General features: G+C 39.9%; 1 protein-coding gene across 2 annotated transcripts; it reads left to right on the top strand.

Moving 5' to 3' along the window:
- Positions 1 to 2,218: 2,218 nt before the first annotated feature.
- Positions 2,219 to 8,656, top strand: RB195_009789 (uncharacterized protein; the record flags this gene model as incomplete). 2 transcript variants are annotated; one of them, XM_064190498.1, is made up of 7 exons in its annotated part: positions 2,219 to 2,323; positions 2,379 to 2,472; positions 7,061 to 7,140; positions 7,375 to 7,447; positions 7,540 to 7,673; positions 8,412 to 8,480; positions 8,588 to 8,656. In XM_064190498.1, 7 exons carry the CDS (start codon positions 2,219 to 2,221, stop codon positions 8,654 to 8,656), a joined length of 624 nt encoding a protein of 207 aa, XP_064048081.1. The 2 variants fall into 2 exon arrangements, with proteins under 2 accessions (XP_064048081.1, XP_013299908.1); XM_013444454.2 differs by lacking the exons at positions 2,219 to 2,323; positions 2,379 to 2,472 and having other exon boundaries at positions 7,063 to 7,140.
- Between the last annotated feature and the right edge of the window lie 9,891 nt (positions 8,657 to 18,547).

Here is an 18,547-nt window from a genome sequence, read left to right as displayed (position 1 = left end):
AGCTTTTAATTGATTATCATACGTTGATGTATTCATCATGAATGTCCATCACAGCGTTCCATCTTTCCGTGAGAGCCGTATAATTGCATGGAGCCAGAAGTTGGTGGAGGAGGAGGGGTAGAGACCAAAAGAGCAACTCCACAGACACTGACTTCAGATCCGCTGCTCCGAACTATTCTTTGAGTCTCAGCCCCCAGCTTCTCGTATGCATGTGTGAAAAGTAAATAACCAATCTAATATTAAAGTTCGAGACGTATTTTGCATTGAGCATACAAAATAAGATAGGAACAGCAGAAATTTGGTAAAGGAAAGGCAATAGAATTCTTAAAGCTATTGGATTTCTAGACAAGGCACACATAAGTTAGAAGGATGATGAAATAAGGGCTTTCAATGAGGTACAAAATGCGTGAATATCATAGTAAACAGGAAACAGTTGATGTGACGTGGCCTTGATTCTGCGTTGTCACTTCATTATTTCATTTCACCACTGTCTTAAAGGCATCACCCCACGAATCTGAGGTGGTACGGATTTCAGGTGGAGTACTCGTATACGAGATGGAAGACTATGGAAAGGGGGTGATTCCGTCCATTTCTTCCTAATTCCCGTAAAAAACGGCCCGGAACATACGGCTTCAGGCGTTCTGGCGCATTATTTTCCACAAGGAGTTCGACTCGGCTTGTCGGCGCCGCATCTTCGGGCCATTTTTTACTTCAATTAGGAAGAAATGGACGGAATCACCCTTCTCTCCATAATCTACGATCCCGTATACGAATACTCCACCTGAAATCCGTATCACCTCGGATTCGTGGGGTGATGCCTTTAAGTGCTGTTCCATGAGATGAATTGGTGTGGTGCTGGTGGCTGTTGATGCTCTTGAGTGGTGTTTATCCTTTGATTCCTGATTTTGTGCAGAGCTTTTTCTTCCGTAAATCTGCCTTCCGCAAACTTTGCTTCAAATACAAGCTAGTACTCGAAAGAACTCAAGGTCTACTCCTCCTGTGACGTTCGTGAATGAAGAGTGAACGTGAACGTTCAGAGTGCTTTAGAGTCTAATAGCCTCGTTAACAAGGATCTGCACAAGGTTTTAAACTGCAATCTTGATAGAAATAATGCATCAACCCTTTTTATTCACTTGGAACTTTTTTGCGTGCAAACACAAGTCTGCGTCTTTGTTGTTCTTCTCAACAGGATCCGATCCCTGATACCAGACTCCAACATCACGTTTGTCGGCACCTTTCATTCATGTTTTCGCAAACAGGGCCTGCTATGGAGTGTTTGCCAATTTTGAGCGATGCTTGACTCAGGCGGGCTCGTATAAATACTGTTTATGGGGATAGACATTTTTGATACGGGGAAGTTCTGGTGAATTCAACCTCAACTACGTTTTTCACGAGTTGCGTGAAGGAACAGGGAGGGAAGTTTCGTAAGTAAGCAAAGTGCAGATTAAGTAATGCACACGTTACAAAATAGCGTGCAAAGTAATTGATTTATTCCTTCACGTTCACGAAAAAATAAAAAAAACTTGAAAATTCGGTTGCGATCAGCATGGTGAAGATTGTCAACCTTGTCCGACGTGCACAACGCTGTCGTTCGCAGATGCGCCATGGTCTGTGGTGTCTGTCGTATAATTTTTTCAAACTACGAGAATTCCATCATTTCTACTGATGATCTTCATTAGAATGAGGTTACCTTACGTGAGCGAACGAAAACTTTGCGAGCAGCGGACGTAGTGCGACGATGAGTGAACGACATTAGCACGAATACAGCATTTATTTTCGAATGAAATACCGTTGCCATCATACTGGAATCTTCGATGATATGTCACCGATGTCGCGAATGATTCCCGTCTAGCCTCCCTGCTTGTATCTTGCTTGTATCACTCGTTTTCCCGTTCCTGGATTACTTGACCCAGCGCCAGAACTACCTTCGTTTGTGTTTATCACGTACAGGAGTTGTTCAATGAGTTCTCATTTCACGAAAAACAAAAAATATCACATTTTTCTCTAAGGAGTTTATCAACACCGCAACGTCATCAGGTCATCAGATTTTGACCATCAGATCGGTGGTATTCCTGTGGTTTGTCTGATTTCCAATCGCTCACTGCTCTGGTGTTGTTGAATCGCACCACTTGTCCGACCGATCTTACAGCGGAAAACGCGGCAAATCTCTTGTCTTCGATCATCGATGTAGGATGGGATTCTGAACCCCCACTTTCACATGCGTGAAGCTGACAGCTTTCGTAGCATCAGTTTTTCGACTCCAGTGACTCATCTCCCCCAACTTGCGATTCTCAAGCTTCTGAAACAGGTCAAAGAGAGCAAGGTGACGGTCATTCATGTTCCTTGTTTTTTATGTTGATGTTTATTTGTTGACTTAGATACACAAACCTGGACCACTTGGATATATTCATTCCGTTGAGTGCGAATTAGGGACTAGAAACGGATCCGCTCTCCAGCAAAGGTCATGCCATGGTTCAGCTGAGCTCTCTATGATTTTTTAGTTGCTTCTGATTATCACTGTACACTTCAGTTGCCACCAAGACTCTATTACGGACCGCTAGGCGTTTGACTGCTATCTTATACACAGCGTGATACAACGTGTACAGATCTCCTTATAACTTTGCCATCGCTAACACTTCATTTGAATCTCATTATTTGCGAATTAATCCCTTTCTCCGTTCGTTCGGAAACAAAAACGTCAGCAAATTCGCACACATCCTCCTACAACCGGTGTACTTATTTCCATCACCTAGTCAAATTAGATGTCCTCAAACCGGAGTAATAGAAAGACATCCTCTGCCATCCTGCATGAATTACAAGTCCCGATGCTTCCCGTCTTAATAGTTCCGTCGAATTTAAAGTTACGATGCCTTTATTTTATTAAAGAAATGAGATTTGTTAGCACCAGTATTGAATTGGTCAGATTGATAGCTATTTAAGACAACATAAACACGAGGCTGCGAATACTCTCTGCTCCATAGTCTGTCAAAAAGACTCTAAAGCTCGTGCAGTTGTGTAAGCGGCTGTGCGAAGAAGCGCGGAAGAGCAAGCGGTTGCTACCGAGATAGGACCCTGTTCATCTCCACTCGTCTCTGCAGTCCAAGCGCAGCAAGCGATCCCACTTTGGTCCAAGAGGCCAGCCTCACGACCGCTTACGCAGCTGCACAAGGCTCTAGAGCATTTCCAAATTCGAGAAAAATTGGAAAAACTGAATATGGAATCAAATTAACAGATGATAGGAGCAGCGAATCGCTCAATTTTTTAAAATTGTCCTGAAAAACAGCGTGAAACGGCCTCGGTTCCTAGAAGGTACGGTAGAACGGGCCACTCACGCGCGCTCCGGTTCTCTAAACAACCTATTCATCCTTTTTACTTGGTAAGCTACTGAGGGGACCTGATTGATTTTTCTCTCGTCTCTCGTCCTCTCGCTACGAACGTGGTAGCGTAGCGTACCTCGTAGGGAACAAAGGCCGTTTCCCGCCGTGTTTCCGCATGTTATGGGACCGCACTTATAGTCGAAATCCACACCCCAAGCTCCATATTTCCCCACAGGTTTCCCAACTAGCTACGTCATTTTCGTGATACGCTACCTTAAAGTATTAGAAATAGACTTTTTGAATGAGGTTCGTTGTTCGCTTCATTGCTGGAATTCCTGTACCCTTATTCTTCTGTAACACACTGTTATTTTCTCCACCAACAACTGCCTTCTCATCTAAGAATACACATGAAATCAAGAACTCCTTATCTACTACTCAAACTCCACAATGTTTACTAAGAAACCAAACATCAAAATTTGATGACACCCTGCTTCTAAAAGTCTTAACATGCCATATCACACGGAAATTATCTAAAAGAAGTCAAGGTATCTGTTTTATGGCTACTGGTCAAGCATGAATCATTTCAGCAGTGCCAGATTTTCAGAAAGTCGACATTTGCCGAGACTTTTTTTGACACCCAAATGTCAAAAGGCTCCAAACTCAGACAAATTCCGACCATGAATACCTGCGCATCAACTCGTGTATGACTTCAATACTTGGTGCTCTGAGATTCATGATTCTGACGAATCACCGAAGAAGTACTGGAAGGACGTATTGCACAAAACAACTACGGAAATTCTGCGCAAAATCCTAGAGAAGAGTTCTAATTTGTGCTTCCTCTCTAGAGGTTCACGATATTTCTCACCATCACAATGAAAATCTGAAGTAATAAGAAACGTATGCATTGAGGCGAATGTGTACATAAATGCGAATTATCCTTGATGTGATCATATGAAAACCGGAAAAGTTGATTGCTGCGACCTTTTCGTTGTTAAAAACACCAGAATCGCAGAAAAAAAGTGTGCAATTCAGTAGAAATGTAGAGAGACCAGCAGCATCCGATCGCGGTGCAATGTCTCACGAGTCACAGCATTACAGCTTCTCATTGATCAGACATTCCTCGAGGTGGTAGCTGATCCAACACCTTTCGCCTCACTTTTTGCATCAGCTAAGGAGCTGAGGTTTCCTGCATTCGTTTTTGGCAGCCTCCGTAACGAATCAGAAAAATTCAGCTACGTTCTTATTGTTCTTGACAATTTCATGCTGCTTGGTGCTATTCTTCTCCGTTTCGCATCGATCGGCTCATTTGTGGAATTTATTTCATCTGGAAGTGTTTAAATTTCGAAGTAAGCCCGTTTTCAGAAACTGTTTCAAGTCACTAAACTACAGTTCTTCTCAGCTTCTCCAATGGAAAAGCAAAACAGTGATCAGCCGATCATGCTCGTTCTCATAATTGAGCAACGACAGTCGATTCGTCATTTTCTCTCTTCGAATTGTGTCCGGAGCAGGATGTTTGCGTCATGAAAGTATGATTCACTCTGCGTAGACGCAAACGTATCCATCTGGAAGTATGCTTTCTGCTTTTGCCTCTTATTTTGTGTTTAAAACGGCGATGATTCATTCTTTGTACTATCTGCTGAGTCACCTGCTAACCGTTATCCCTACTACTACCCTCGCTGACCTCTCAAAGATTACACTCTCACAAACGTATAAATATCCTGGTAGAGTGGCTGCGGCAGCAGCTATGTCTAACCCACTGATGTTTATTCAAAACTGTTTACTGGAAAACATCTGGTGTTCTAATGTCAAACATTGATTTTTAGTTTCTTGCATTCTTCTGGAATAAAAAGACCCCGTTCCAATAGATGTTTATTCGCATATCTTGACTTCATGCTATCCAATGTAGAATTTTCCGCGAACTCCTTCAATGTTTCAACAGAAATAGCGTAGCCAATTTCACTCAACTATTCACCAACACTTTCTTTCTCTACTCTTTTTCTCCTTTGGTGAGTTTTCAAGTTGTTGTGATTGTTACCTCACAACTACACTGGAATATGTAACCATCGCAACCCAAAGCACTCAAAATTATAGATTTAATGCCTCTCAACAACTTCAGTGATAACTGCAAAGAAATAGTTTGTTTAGTTAAGAAAAGGCTAGTTTGAGCTTCCATTCAGTGTTTCTGATTTTTGTAAGTTTGGTCGAGTGCTTCGCTAGTAATTTTTGATCCCTCCAGTAACCTCATTTGTGTAACCCATACCGGGGTTTCTGCCTCGCATGCCCATGTTGATCCAATGAGACCTCTGTATAGGGCTGAGCTAACTCTTTGCCCTCATGTATTTCACTCTTCGCTGATCGGATCGATGAACTCAGCAATAGTCCTCATGCGGCTAATAGTTGAACGAGGAACCTGTTCAGGACTACGCATGCTCTAAAGCCAGCAGGAGATATTGAAAAAAACTAGAAAATAAACTATATAACCGGTTTTTTCATAATGATATTATAATCTTATAATTATTATTATAATCAATTGACTGAATAATGACTAGTTGATCATATTAATTGATATATTATCAGTTACATTTATTATAATCCAATTAATTATATTATTAACATTATAATTAACACAACATTAACACTATAATCGTGATTGTATGCTCAGCTATTTTTTTTGGAGAAAATATTTTATTTGGCCAAGAATAAGCATTATTTCAGTAGTCTTAAAGCATTAACACTAATGTATAGAAATTGTTATAAGCGGAAAAAGTACGATGCTCTGACGAGGATCTTTGCCAAGCAAAAAAGAACAAGACAAATTTTATGATACGCATGGATCTCCTCACTCACTCTCCTAAGTAAAGGTTTATCGTGGGAATTCCGTTCTTCTGGACGTTATATAGTGGACAATGGACGTTAAACACACATGGTCACAAATGTTCATGTGGTGCTCTTCCATCAAATGGCACAATCACATTTTGCAAATGAATTACAAATGAAATAAAAACAATTTTACAATTTTACAAATTGTTGTGAAGCTAAAAAACTATAAAGCTGTAAAATAATTGTCTAAGAATCTGATTAGAGACAAATCAGCATAGACTCGCATTTCTACATTGTTATATTCAACGTTACCTAATATGACAAAAATGGGAGAACTGTAGGATGCGACATGAATTTTTGATAAGTGAAAAGAAGGTTAGAAAGAGTGAAGCTGTTAAGGTTTTTGCGGAGATCGTAATGGTTCACACCAAAAGATAATTCAAAATATTCAATCTAGATGTGACCACCTTATAAATCTGAATTATGAATAAATATAAATAACTATAAATCAGCCATACATTTACATTGCCACCTCATTTTTTCTTCTCCACATTTAGAACAGTAAAAAAGGTAGCGGACCATAGTTCAAGCTTTTCAAAGGGAATACAAGAAAGGATCACTATATGAAAATTAAGATTTCACTTTTAACTATTCCATCATTTGTATGCGAAATGGTAAGCCGAGACAGTAACAAGTAGACAACCATTAGATGGCAAAAACGAACCGAAGCAATTATAGAATAAAAGTGACGCTGAAAATCACCATGCGAGAACACCTTCCAGCACAACAGCTCCCAGTCTAAAAATTTTCCGTTGGTTGAATCGCAATTTTTATGCATCCGCTCGAATATTTCTCTCGGTTCGCCTCTTTGGTGTCTTCCTTCGTCATTGTTTTCACTTCTTCTTAAATGTAAATTTTTTCAGACATGCAATACTTCTTAATTTGTGCTCTGTTAGGCTACGCCGCTGCCATTGAAATGTTCGGCAGAGACCAGTCTTCAGCGGTTAGTTACCTTATCGTGCCAAAGCAAGCTACATTGATACTTCGTGTTAGGTAGGACAACAATAAATTAAATAATAAATAAATGGTGATGATAATAAACATAATAATAATGATAAATAAAATTGAGAAAACTAGCTTGAGTGGATTTCCAATTCGTAACTACATATAAATGACTGTATCACGAAGGAACCTGAACGTAGTTCCTTTGGGCTGTCTATTACTCCATCTATTTTAGGTCAAAGGACGGTTAATGTGCGACGGAAGGCCTGCTGTCGGTGTAAAGGTTAAGCTGTGGGATGTTGACCGAAGTGAGAAATCCTCTCTTTTCAAACGGCTGCTTTTTATATCAGTCGTCGATATTTCGATAAATTTCTGTGAAGAAAGTATTGTCCAAATTTAGCGGACGCAGATGATCTTATGGACGAGAAATTCACAGACACAAACGGTGAATTCCATCTGGCTGGATGGACGAAAGAGTACACTACCATTGATCCGAAACTCAGCATCTATCATGATTGCAACGATGGTATCAAGGTGATGTTAGAAGTTTCCTTCGATAAAGATATGAAGCAATGCTACGGATATCTTAAGTAAGGTCATACCAGAAGCTGCAGCCATATCATGGTGTTAGCAAAACCATCTCATGTGTATGTACATAAATACCCGCTCACCTTCTGATGTGAAACATAGATACTAGGGACTTTTTGAATGCACCAGAAGCAAAACAATAAAAAGGGAAGAGTGGATTACTTTTGGATTGTTGTCATAATTCGGACATCGCGATTCTCCCCTCTCCTCTCTGGACTAGAGCATTCGAACATTTAAAAGGCAGCATACCGTGAAATTGACAATGTTGGGGTCTCCGGAAAAAGACAGACTTGAGAATGTCGACTACGAGTATGAACGTGACCACGCTCAATTCTCCCTAATCGTATTTCTTGGTTTTGCTTGAATAGTCTGCTGAGGAAACCTCATTGATTTTGGTCCTCTCACGACGCGACAAGTGTACATTGGTAGCGCGGTCTATAACGCTTCGTGAGAAGAATAGTGACGGAAACCCATTTCCCTCGCCATTTTCCCAAACGATGAAGAGAACAGTGTGAACACACTCGTATTTGTTATCTACTCCTCCAACCCTATCTTTTCCTGAGCAGGTTCCACCCTCGACCATTTTGTGGTATGCTGCCTCCAACCCTTTAATACCAAGTGCCATCGATAGATTAATTCAAACCTGAAGAAAACATCAAAATCATCATAATCACGACACTTCAGCCCTGTCAACGGAAGTTCTCCATCCTCATTCCAGACAGTTACGTGAGCTCCGGAAAGGTACCAAAGAAGGTAAATTATCACTTCTGATTTATTTATCACAGTTCCTCGAGGAACGGGAATTCATTCTCGATTCATGTGTCCACTCTTGTTCTCATGTATAACATTTATTTCCACAGGTTTACGATGCTGGTACAATTCAACTGGCCGGTTCATTCCCCGGTGAAAGCCGAGATTGCATCAACTAGTCAATCTCCGCTCACGCTAACAACGCTAACATTCATTTGACCAGAATCTCCCAGTTCTTGTGGAACTAATAGTCATTATCTCGACAAATTAGCTATTGTACGTTTTCCTTCCATTCACCAGATCTACTGCTAGAGAGAAATAAAGAAATTAAGAGAAAGTATATGAAAATTACCAAGTTCCAGTGCTTCATTCGACCCTTCCTGAACAGCGATACGAGACACGTAAACTGACCGCTATCTTAGCTGGAAGAAAACCATTACCTTTTGAATTAAAACGTTGAATCACACAGGTTCCTCTTCAGTCCAATTACAGGTTCTACACTCCTTTCTTGAAAACAGCGCGCAGAGTCTTAAGTCAGAACTACTTCTAGATGGTAGAATTATCACAGCGAAAAGAATAATGGAAGTGCAGATATCAGAGGTATTGCAGCACTGGAGCGGTCTGCTTACCAGAAAGAGCAACTCTTTATCCCTTCTCAAAGTGACGGAATAAAACTTCATCTAATGGATTCAACAAATGTTCCGCCTTCGAATGATTAATCTTGAACAAACAAGATTTTGCGTCGTTTCTCAAGTATATTTCCTTCTCCGACGGGCAAAACAAGTTCTGCATTTCTTTAGAATGAAAATTTGAGACTGCTTAATTGGCGGTGAATGCACATGAAAGTAGTACGGAGTAAAAGAAAAGAAGAGGTCACGGACGACCGTGTTTTGTCATGACTTCTTCATGATGTACATTCTAGATATTGTTTGGTAAAAGAATGTTTCGGCCAATCGGCGCCACCTAGACAGTATCACAGCATCCTTCAATGTTTTGTCATCCGCTGCAAAGGTGATAACGCGACGGTGACGAATATATAAAACGAGAAATAACCACTTTCGCATGTGCATATGTACCTGTAAACAGCATCTCAAAACTTAATTACTACTGCATAGCAGCAAGCACCAAACAGTTCTCCGGATTTAGGTTAACACTGGTCAACATCACGATATTATTGTGATATGGCCAATTCGCACTTTATTGCTTTAAGGACACAAGTAAGGATATATGAGGGAATACGAGATCACACGGAGTGCATGCGTGCCAAAGCTCAATCATCTTACAACGTAGTGCACATTTATCTACCCGGTAGTGGAGTTGTACTTAAACAACATTGTGACCCATTCTTTAAAAAAGTAGACACTGAGAAGTTTTTTTTTTTTCGAAAGAAAGAAATGATGGGACGAATGACAGTATGCAACGTGAGCAGATGCCTCTGTACAAAACGGTGAAAGTACTGGAAAGACGAACGCGTGCGGCTCTTTTCTGATTTGTGGTAGTCACATTTGGGAGGGGGGGGGGGGTTGGGGGAGAAGGTGAAGAAGCAAGAGTAGATGAGATCTCAGGTTATACGGAAATATATCTTATATCTAAAAATATTTGTTGCAAGTACGGCTAGAAAAACTAAGCCTGAACAAAGTGCACAAAAGGTAGATCCGTAGATCTGATTCAAGCGTCGCGTTGAGAGAAGATGTTAGGTCTATTAAGTTAGGTGGATTAGCTCCCCTGCGACCCATGCGTTACCCACGTGTTGATGACATCTTTGCTGAGAAGCGTGAAAGCAATGCGAGTTTTTGAATTCCACTGAAGCAATAACGTTCGACAACAGATCCAGGCATCGGCGTATATACATTTGACTTTAACATTTGACTGATTCCTGAAAAGTCTGCTTTCATATCGTGATCCACTGCTTTCAGCATTTTTTGGGGTATTAAACGATACTGGAGTTATATCCATCTTCGGTTAAGCGTTTCGTGGTTACCCTATTGTCTCTTATAAATGAATTAAGAGTTAAATATTAGGAATTCTTGTCTTTTTCTAGAACTTCTTGAATTGTTTCGTTCCGTTACTGCTGTGTAACTGCTCCGCGTGAGTGGAGTAGGTAGGCTCCCATCCATGGTAAAAAATCATTGATCTCCTCAAAGGGACGGAACACTAACGTCTCTAAGTTGCAGACATACTGAAAAAAGGAAGTACAATTGCGTTTTGTATCACAGTCTGAAACGACTTGAAATTCTGGTATGCAGAAATACGAGAAAAAATAGAGCGCAGTAAAAAAATGATAAAAACAATATAAATTGGAACCAATGATACACACAAGTATTGAAGATGTACCGCTCTATGTGTAAGAGAAGTTTTTTGGTCATTTTAAGAGAAAATCATTCTCGACATCGTTATCGTTAAGGTTCTAAGGTTGAGGTCATTGAGGTTTTCGATATACAATTCAGGATTAAATGTAGCCGCATTTCTGTGACAATAAACTCTCGAAGAAGTTACCGCGCTACTGTTTTAGGACTTCTTTCTTCTTAAGCGTGAACCTCACGTTAGTGTAATAAGCAGGACCCGTAAAGCTAACTCAGTCATACTCGTACTCGTGCAGCTAATCTTTAACAATATGGTGCGATGATATTGTATGCTGTAGGATAAGAATGACTGCACAGAGGTAGGTAAGAGCTCACGCGGCCTATGGAGAAAAAAGGCCGGAACACTTGAAAGAATCCACAGACAGAGTTAATGTAGAGTTCAGTTTATATTTTATCGTCTATGTAATAACAAACTCCTGTGTTTAAAAACCTTGTCTGCGTCAGAAGAGCCGTGATCGCAGATACCAGAGTTCCTTCATGGGATGCAGTACTATGGTTTTAGTCCTTAGCAACTTGCTCTTTCTTGATTACTAATGCAAAAAATCCTAACAGTTTTTTTTTGTGCATAAGAAGCAAGGAATATTTATGAGCGATAAGCCCATTCTATAAGTGAGTTATCAACATTTTTCTGAGATTTTTAGTAGGCAAATAAAAGTTAAAATGTCTGCTGTTAGTCAATCTCCTTGGAATGTACCAACACGTTCACCTCAATCCAGAACTCGTTTGAGGTTCACGATCGCGCATCTAGCCTATACAATGACTTGTGGGGCTAGAGGATGTACCAATAATCGTTTTTGTTTTTGTGTGTATCGTCCCAGACAAATTTGCTAAAAATTTATCGACCTCATAGAGACGAATGGGTTGGTTGGCAGTAGGACAGTTTCGAACCGATTTGATCGATAGTGCTGCGGTCCAGGGTCAAGCGTGGTGATGAGACACAACCCTCTCAAATTCGACCCCACCTGCCAATTCATTATATTGGAAGCTTCATGTATTTCAAAAGAGAAAAATCGAAAATTAGACGAGCAACAAATTGCAGATGAGAAAGTCGGTAACTGAAAAAGCGAATAAACACCAAGTAGAAAAATCAAATCTGCTGAAATGTTCTTAAAATGTTGATACTAAAGTATTTTCATTTTTATCCTATTCTCTTTTTATTCTAAAATCTATTTAATATCTTTAAATGCTGATAAAAACACATAACACGACAAATGGAGAAGAGCCAGATGCATAGGTCAAATTATAGAAAAACAGTGAAAAACCGAAAAAAAATCAACATTTCCTTCAAAATACTACAAATCGACGTTGCAGGTTCCACTCACCGCTGACTAAAAATTTTGCAAAAGAGTTAAAATTTTCAAACTATTTTGAGATATTGAAGAATTTAATTGTAGGTAATATCCAGCAGCTTAAAAATAGATTTATTGGAACTTATTGATCAAACAACTGACTTAATGACCAAATGACCATTCTGTGACCACTGTCACATCTGGGAGATCGCGAATAACCTCGTGAAAGGGGGACCGAGAGAAATATTTTAGGTGGCTTTTCAGAGAAGAAGGTTTACTCTGCAAAACAGTCGAACCGTTGTATATTCCAACTCCTAGTCTTTTTGGAATTCAAATGGGACAAAGGTTAACATTTTTCGACATTTTTTGGATTTCTTCCATCTAAATTTTGAGAGAACCATACCGAAGGGAGAAATTTTTCACGTAGGGTTTTCCTTAGTCTCTCTATCCGAATATATGGGTGATTTTTTAAGACGCCGTCTCATTTTTCTGGAGTCGGAAAGCTTGCCAAGTTCCCAATTTTTGCGCTCGACGAAAAGTGTGTGATCTTGAGTAAAATTCAATAACTCAGAACAACTTTGTGCCAAGAATATCACTATTCCAAAAAGACTAGGAGGTGAGAAGGAACAGCGATATGACTAGATTGTAGCCCAAACCTTCTTCTCTAAAAAACCTCCTAAAATATTTCCTTTTGTCCTCTTGTCACGAAGTTACTTGCGATTTTTCAGACCTTACAATGTACACAGAATCTGAGCTTTTTTTGGTCATTAAATTTCATTAAATCTACTTTTAAACTGATGAGAAGCATTTATAATTGAATTATTCATTATTTAGGAGGAGTTTCAAACTTCTGTCGCTTTTGCAAAAATTTGCCTCAGTGGCGTGTCTATGCTATCTAGGCAGTTCCATTTTTACATTGTCAAAACGTTGTACATTTTCAAAATAGTGTTGAAGCTTCCATACTGTCCTTTGCCTGAAGCTAAATGTATGGTATAATTTGTAATTCATGTAATCGTCTAATTATTTATTGCAATATTTTATAATGTAATTATCTAATACTAGGTAATACTTTGTCCCTGTTATCATGACATCCTTCATTCAACCGTATTCCAAAGCAACCATGTAACAATTCCAGAAAAACTCGATCGACGGTAATTGGAATTTGCAACTCTCCGCGACGTTTTCTTTTTCTCAAACGCTTGGTAGCAGTTGTGCGTATCCTAATCCCACGCCAAATCAACGTGGAAAGAAGGCGTAAAAATCCTACCACCGACAAAGCGAAATGGACCGAGGATGGATTGCAAGATTATTCATCGACCCAACTTGACCTCAAGAGTGGCTTACTATTTTCTAATGAGATCAGTACAGCAATTCAAAAAAGCGTTTGTTTATGACATTGCTGGAACCACAGGTGATTCGAGAGAATAGGGTTCTTTTCAACATCTACAGAATAGTACATATCAATTATAATAATATGATCCAAAAACGTAGTTCTGATAAGCTTATTTTGATCTAAAAATTAAGGAACCACATCAAGGAGGGACCTAAGTACCTAAGAACCTAAGTCCCTCCTCGATTCCAACCGTTTTCTGCACCGCTTCGCTTCGAGCGCAATCGCTTCTTGTCGTTTTGACCCTACTACCCAGCTCGGACTACTGTCACGCCCTGCCACATGGACTGAGGTTGGTGTCCCATGCTCCTCTCCTCCCGTGCGTCTGTAAAACAAAATACCTTCGTCTTTTACTGAACTGCTTGTGCCTTGTGCCAGGTCTCAGCGCTCTTACCTTATTGTGGAGCCCAATTTTACCATCTTCAACTGTGCTGCCTTTAGAACCCAAGTCTCTTTTTTTGTTCCACATTTTGCTGTGAACTACGATCAAAGCAGCATTTAAACATGTGAACACTACAAGTGCTCCTCACGGAGTTCCTCTGAATCTGGCTGCGATTGGTGTGCGGCACCACACAAATCCACAAACAAATTTCAAATAGAAAATATGCAGTGATTTTATTATTTTCTTTTTTTCAGCTTCAAGAATGATAACTGGTTCTTCCACATAAACTTTTTCAACGGAAATTCCGAAGAATGTGTGCACGTCAAGCGATCCTCCCACTTCCCGCTCCTGAGGGGAAGTTCGCTAGAGATCTCGTTTTCCGTGGCTCATTTGAATTTTTTACCTACGGATCGCGGCTACTATTGCAGGATGTTGCTCGATGGGGCGCCGATTGCTGCTAAGGTAATTCTCTTTAAGATAGACTACACTACTCTGTTTTTGCATTTTACTTCCTCACTTTCAAATTTTTAAAAAAAAAATTTCAAATCTTATTAGCACGAATCGAGGACCAACAAAGTAATTACCATCGTCATCGTCAACACCAAGTAGCCACTTATTCGGCAAAGTCTCAATGACCTTCTTCCACAAGAAGAGGCTGCGACAATAAAAATTCGTTGAGTACGTTTTTGAGGTCATCGCAGTCTTTGGATTTTTCGCGTAGGTGTTGCTTCAGGGTCCGGGAATACTGAAGAATGAATAGAAAAGGATAATCCTTTCCGAATATACTCGGAATTGCACGAAATGAAAAACGTTGAAAGGTTTTAATGTCTCCGCATATCTTCAATGTATCTTCAGTAGCTTAGCCCCTATCCGAATTCCAACTTTATACAAATTTAGATACTACAACTAATTACTGCGGAAGTTACATGAAGAAAATTTTAGTTTTGCATTACTAGATTGAGTAAAATCACGATAGTAACTTATAGTAATGTCAAAACGACATCAAGCACGATGAAATTGCGTAAACGGCTGCGCTCGAAGCGGCAAGGTGGAGGTAGTGATTGGTACTGGGGTGGGACAGTTGCGAATGATGTCAGCAAGGGTCCGCCATAGATTCTAACCGCTACGCTCCGATGCACTGTTTGCGCGCACCCCTTACGCAATTACTCCGCGCTGTTGTTTTGGCCCTACAATAAAGTATTTATTTGAGTTCCTACAGCCGATCAGCAAACAACAGCGCTAAATGAACTGTCAGCTGAACAAAAGTCAGTGTTAGCGTTTAACTAGTCGTGGTCAAAGAGAAGGACGGATGGTTCGTCCTCATACCTGACGTTCTCGGGGGGAGTTTATTGGAAGCTCAAGGAACAATCGTGATCGTGAACACATAGGGAAGGAAAAGGTTTGTAGTCGTAATGTCTATGAAAAACAATGGAAGTTGTTTACGTTTGACGCTTTTACTAATTCGCACTCTGACAAAATCTGTTTTAATAGCAATCTTTAATGGCAATATCTTTACCAGAATCGGCGTAGGTTCAGCATTTTATGAGAATCGTTCTGATCTACGTATTGGCACATTTAGAGAAGTTCCCTCAGTGAACCTCACATGCAACTGTCAATATCACATCGCTTGAAAGTGCTCTCGAGAATACACAGCAAACACATGAGCTTCTCTAGCACATTAAGGAACGCACTAGTAACGCTAACGAAAACATTCTATTTATGTTTCTACAGATGTTTTACATATTAAATAAGTGCATACACATGGCTATACCTTACTGGTTCCTCTAACACTGTAATTTTGTCTCCACTGACTTCTTCCTTTATTACCTACATCAAAACTGAGATCTTGTCTCAACCCACATCTAATTCTTAAATTAGGCTATTCTGTTATAGGTATGGACTTACTTATATCTGCTCCTACGTGTATTTACCTACCTGCACATCTGCACTTCGACTACAGCACCCAATGTATGCAGCTTTCAATTGGATGCCTCTATTTCCTTCACGGCCGCCAAAACCTAGCATTTCGTCGCATTGCGTACGACTTTCAACGTGAACGCAACGTGTCGCGTCCCGATTGCAGATCGAAAGCTCTCTTGAGCTCCGCGGCACAAATTCGACGCCGTAGGACCCGTCTCACCCAATTTTACCGCGTTGACGTTCCAGCGCACCAAACCGACGCCATGGTAATCGTCTCCCTCTCCTTTTGGAATTTCTTGACTGAGACACACACATACACAGACGCACACATGTGACAGAATAAGCTCGTTATTATATAGCATGATAGTTTGCAAATTTGGAAGTATACATTCACACAAAAGTTTGTTTACCCTCGCTAACATATGAGAGAAACTAATTTACTTTATCGAAGCCAACATGAATGTCCACATGGCTTTGAACAACGGAAAGAAACCTGATAGTACCTGATATACCATCTCCACTCTACCTTTGTGAAAAGGTAGAGTGGAGATGGTATATCAGGTGCTATCAGGTGCATGGGGATGGTTAGGCACCTCACCGGTGCAAAGTTTTGCATCATTATGGAGTATTTTCGTGACACACACACATACACATACACATACAAATACACACACATACACACAAACACGGAATAAGCGCGTTATTATATAGTATGATATATATATATATATATCCTCGATCACTTGACATAAAATTTTGATACTAAGTTTTCGAATGCACCAGAAGCACAACAATGAAAACGGAAGAGTGGATTTTTCTCTTGGGATTGTTGTCATAATTCGGACATCGCGATTCCCCCTGTTCTCTTTGAACTAGAGCAATCCAACAATTTAAAGGCAGCATATCGTGTAGTCTACAATGTTGGGGTCTCCGGAAAGAGAGTTAGGAGTGTCGATTATGAGTATGAACCCACGCTCAATTTTCCCTAATCGTCCTGAAAAACGCCATTCCATTTTGATTTTTCTATCCTCTCATGACGCGACAAGTGTAAGTTGGTGGCGCGCTCTAAGACGCTTCGTGGGAAAAATAGTGACGGGAGCGCAGTTCCTCGCCAATTTCCCAAACAATGAAGAGAAATTCGGTGTGAACACACTCGTATTCGTTATCTACGCCTGCAACCCTATCTTTTCCTGAGCAAGTCCCACCCTCGACCATCTTGTGGTATGCTGCCTCCAACCTGTTAATAAAAATTGTCATTGATAGATTATTCCTAACCTGAAGAAAACATCAATGTAATCACAGCACTTAAGCCATGTCAACGGAAGCTCTCCATCCTCATTCCAAACAGTTATGTGAGCTTGTCACAAGTTCTTCTAGGAATGGGAACTCATTCTCAATTCATGTGCCCACTCTTGTTCTCAGTATAATGTTTATTTCCACAGGCTTACGATGCTGGTACAAACGAATTGGCCGGTTCACTCCCCGGTGAAAGCAGAAATTGCATGAACTAGTCAATCTCCGAACGCTAACATTCATTTGACCAGAATCCCCCAGTTCTTATGGAACTAATTGTCGTTATGAAGTCCATCATGCCACTTCGTATCGCTTTTTGTCTGTCTCACTGTTTTGTACCGTACATCACCTATACCCCAAGTGCTCTTTTTGGTCGTTGCTTTCCTCCAATTATAAAACAAGTCATACTTCAATTACACACATAAATTTGTATCATATCCAAAGTCATTATCGCTGACTTCGTCGATAGATCAAAAACATGAAAATTGGCAGATTGTTGCAGCGAACATGCGAAAACGTACCTGATCTCAGGGAAAGCGCTAGTTTTTAAACACTTTTAGATACAAAAATACGAAGTTAAGGAATTTGATTGGCTGAAAAGCTAGAGCCTGGTTTGTATTGGAGAAATCTAAAGTCTTGTTTATTATCAGATTAAAAACATGGAAATTGGCAAATTTTTGCATAGAAAATACAAAAGTACGACTGGCCTCAAAAAATTAGTTTTTCAACATTTTTAGATGTGAAAATATAAAATCATTAAATTTTAATGATGGAAACGCGATAAAGTTGATTGAAAGAACAAATTAAAGAAGGTAGCGGTTACGCTGGACAGCAATGACAGAGGAAAAATGACGGAGGGGAACGCTTAGCGGACAAGAAAATTGAAACATAATTTCTAATACTATATCAGATACAATAAAACACCAATCCATAAAAACAAGGCGATGGAGTTAGATGGAAATTGGTATGGAAACAAAGAAGCTGTTAAGGTTTGATATCCCTCCTTTTTTGGTTCCCGGTTGATGCTAATGAAATTTTAGAAGAGTTTTCTCTGCAGAGAAAATGCGAAAGCAGAGCAGATATTTGTAAAATCGCTTTCTCCTCATCAATTTCTAATCAAAAATATAAAGTTACTTAATTTCATTGGCTGAAACGCTAGATATTGGTTGATATTAAAGAAGTCTAAGATCTACTTGAAAGTCGAAATAAACACGCTGCATTTCGCAACGGGTACAAAGTCAACAGTGCGGCCTGCATGATACTCATATTTCGCTGAAATGCTAGCGGACGTCGCAATACAAGAATAACAACAATAATAATAACAAGTAGTTTGTCAATACCATAACAACAACGATGAATGTAGTATAGTATACGTTAACGACAATGATTCAATATCAACGTCATGCAAGTAACCTAGGTGGAGTCTTTAATGT

This window comes from Necator americanus, chromosome III, assembly GCF_031761385.1.
Source record: "Necator americanus strain Aroian chromosome III, whole genome shotgun sequence".
Lineage (NCBI taxonomy): Eukaryota > Metazoa > Nematoda > Chromadorea > Rhabditida > Ancylostomatidae > Necator > Necator americanus.
The sequence above is the reverse complement of the archived record's forward strand: the minus strand, read 5'-3'. Positions and strand labels throughout refer to the sequence as shown.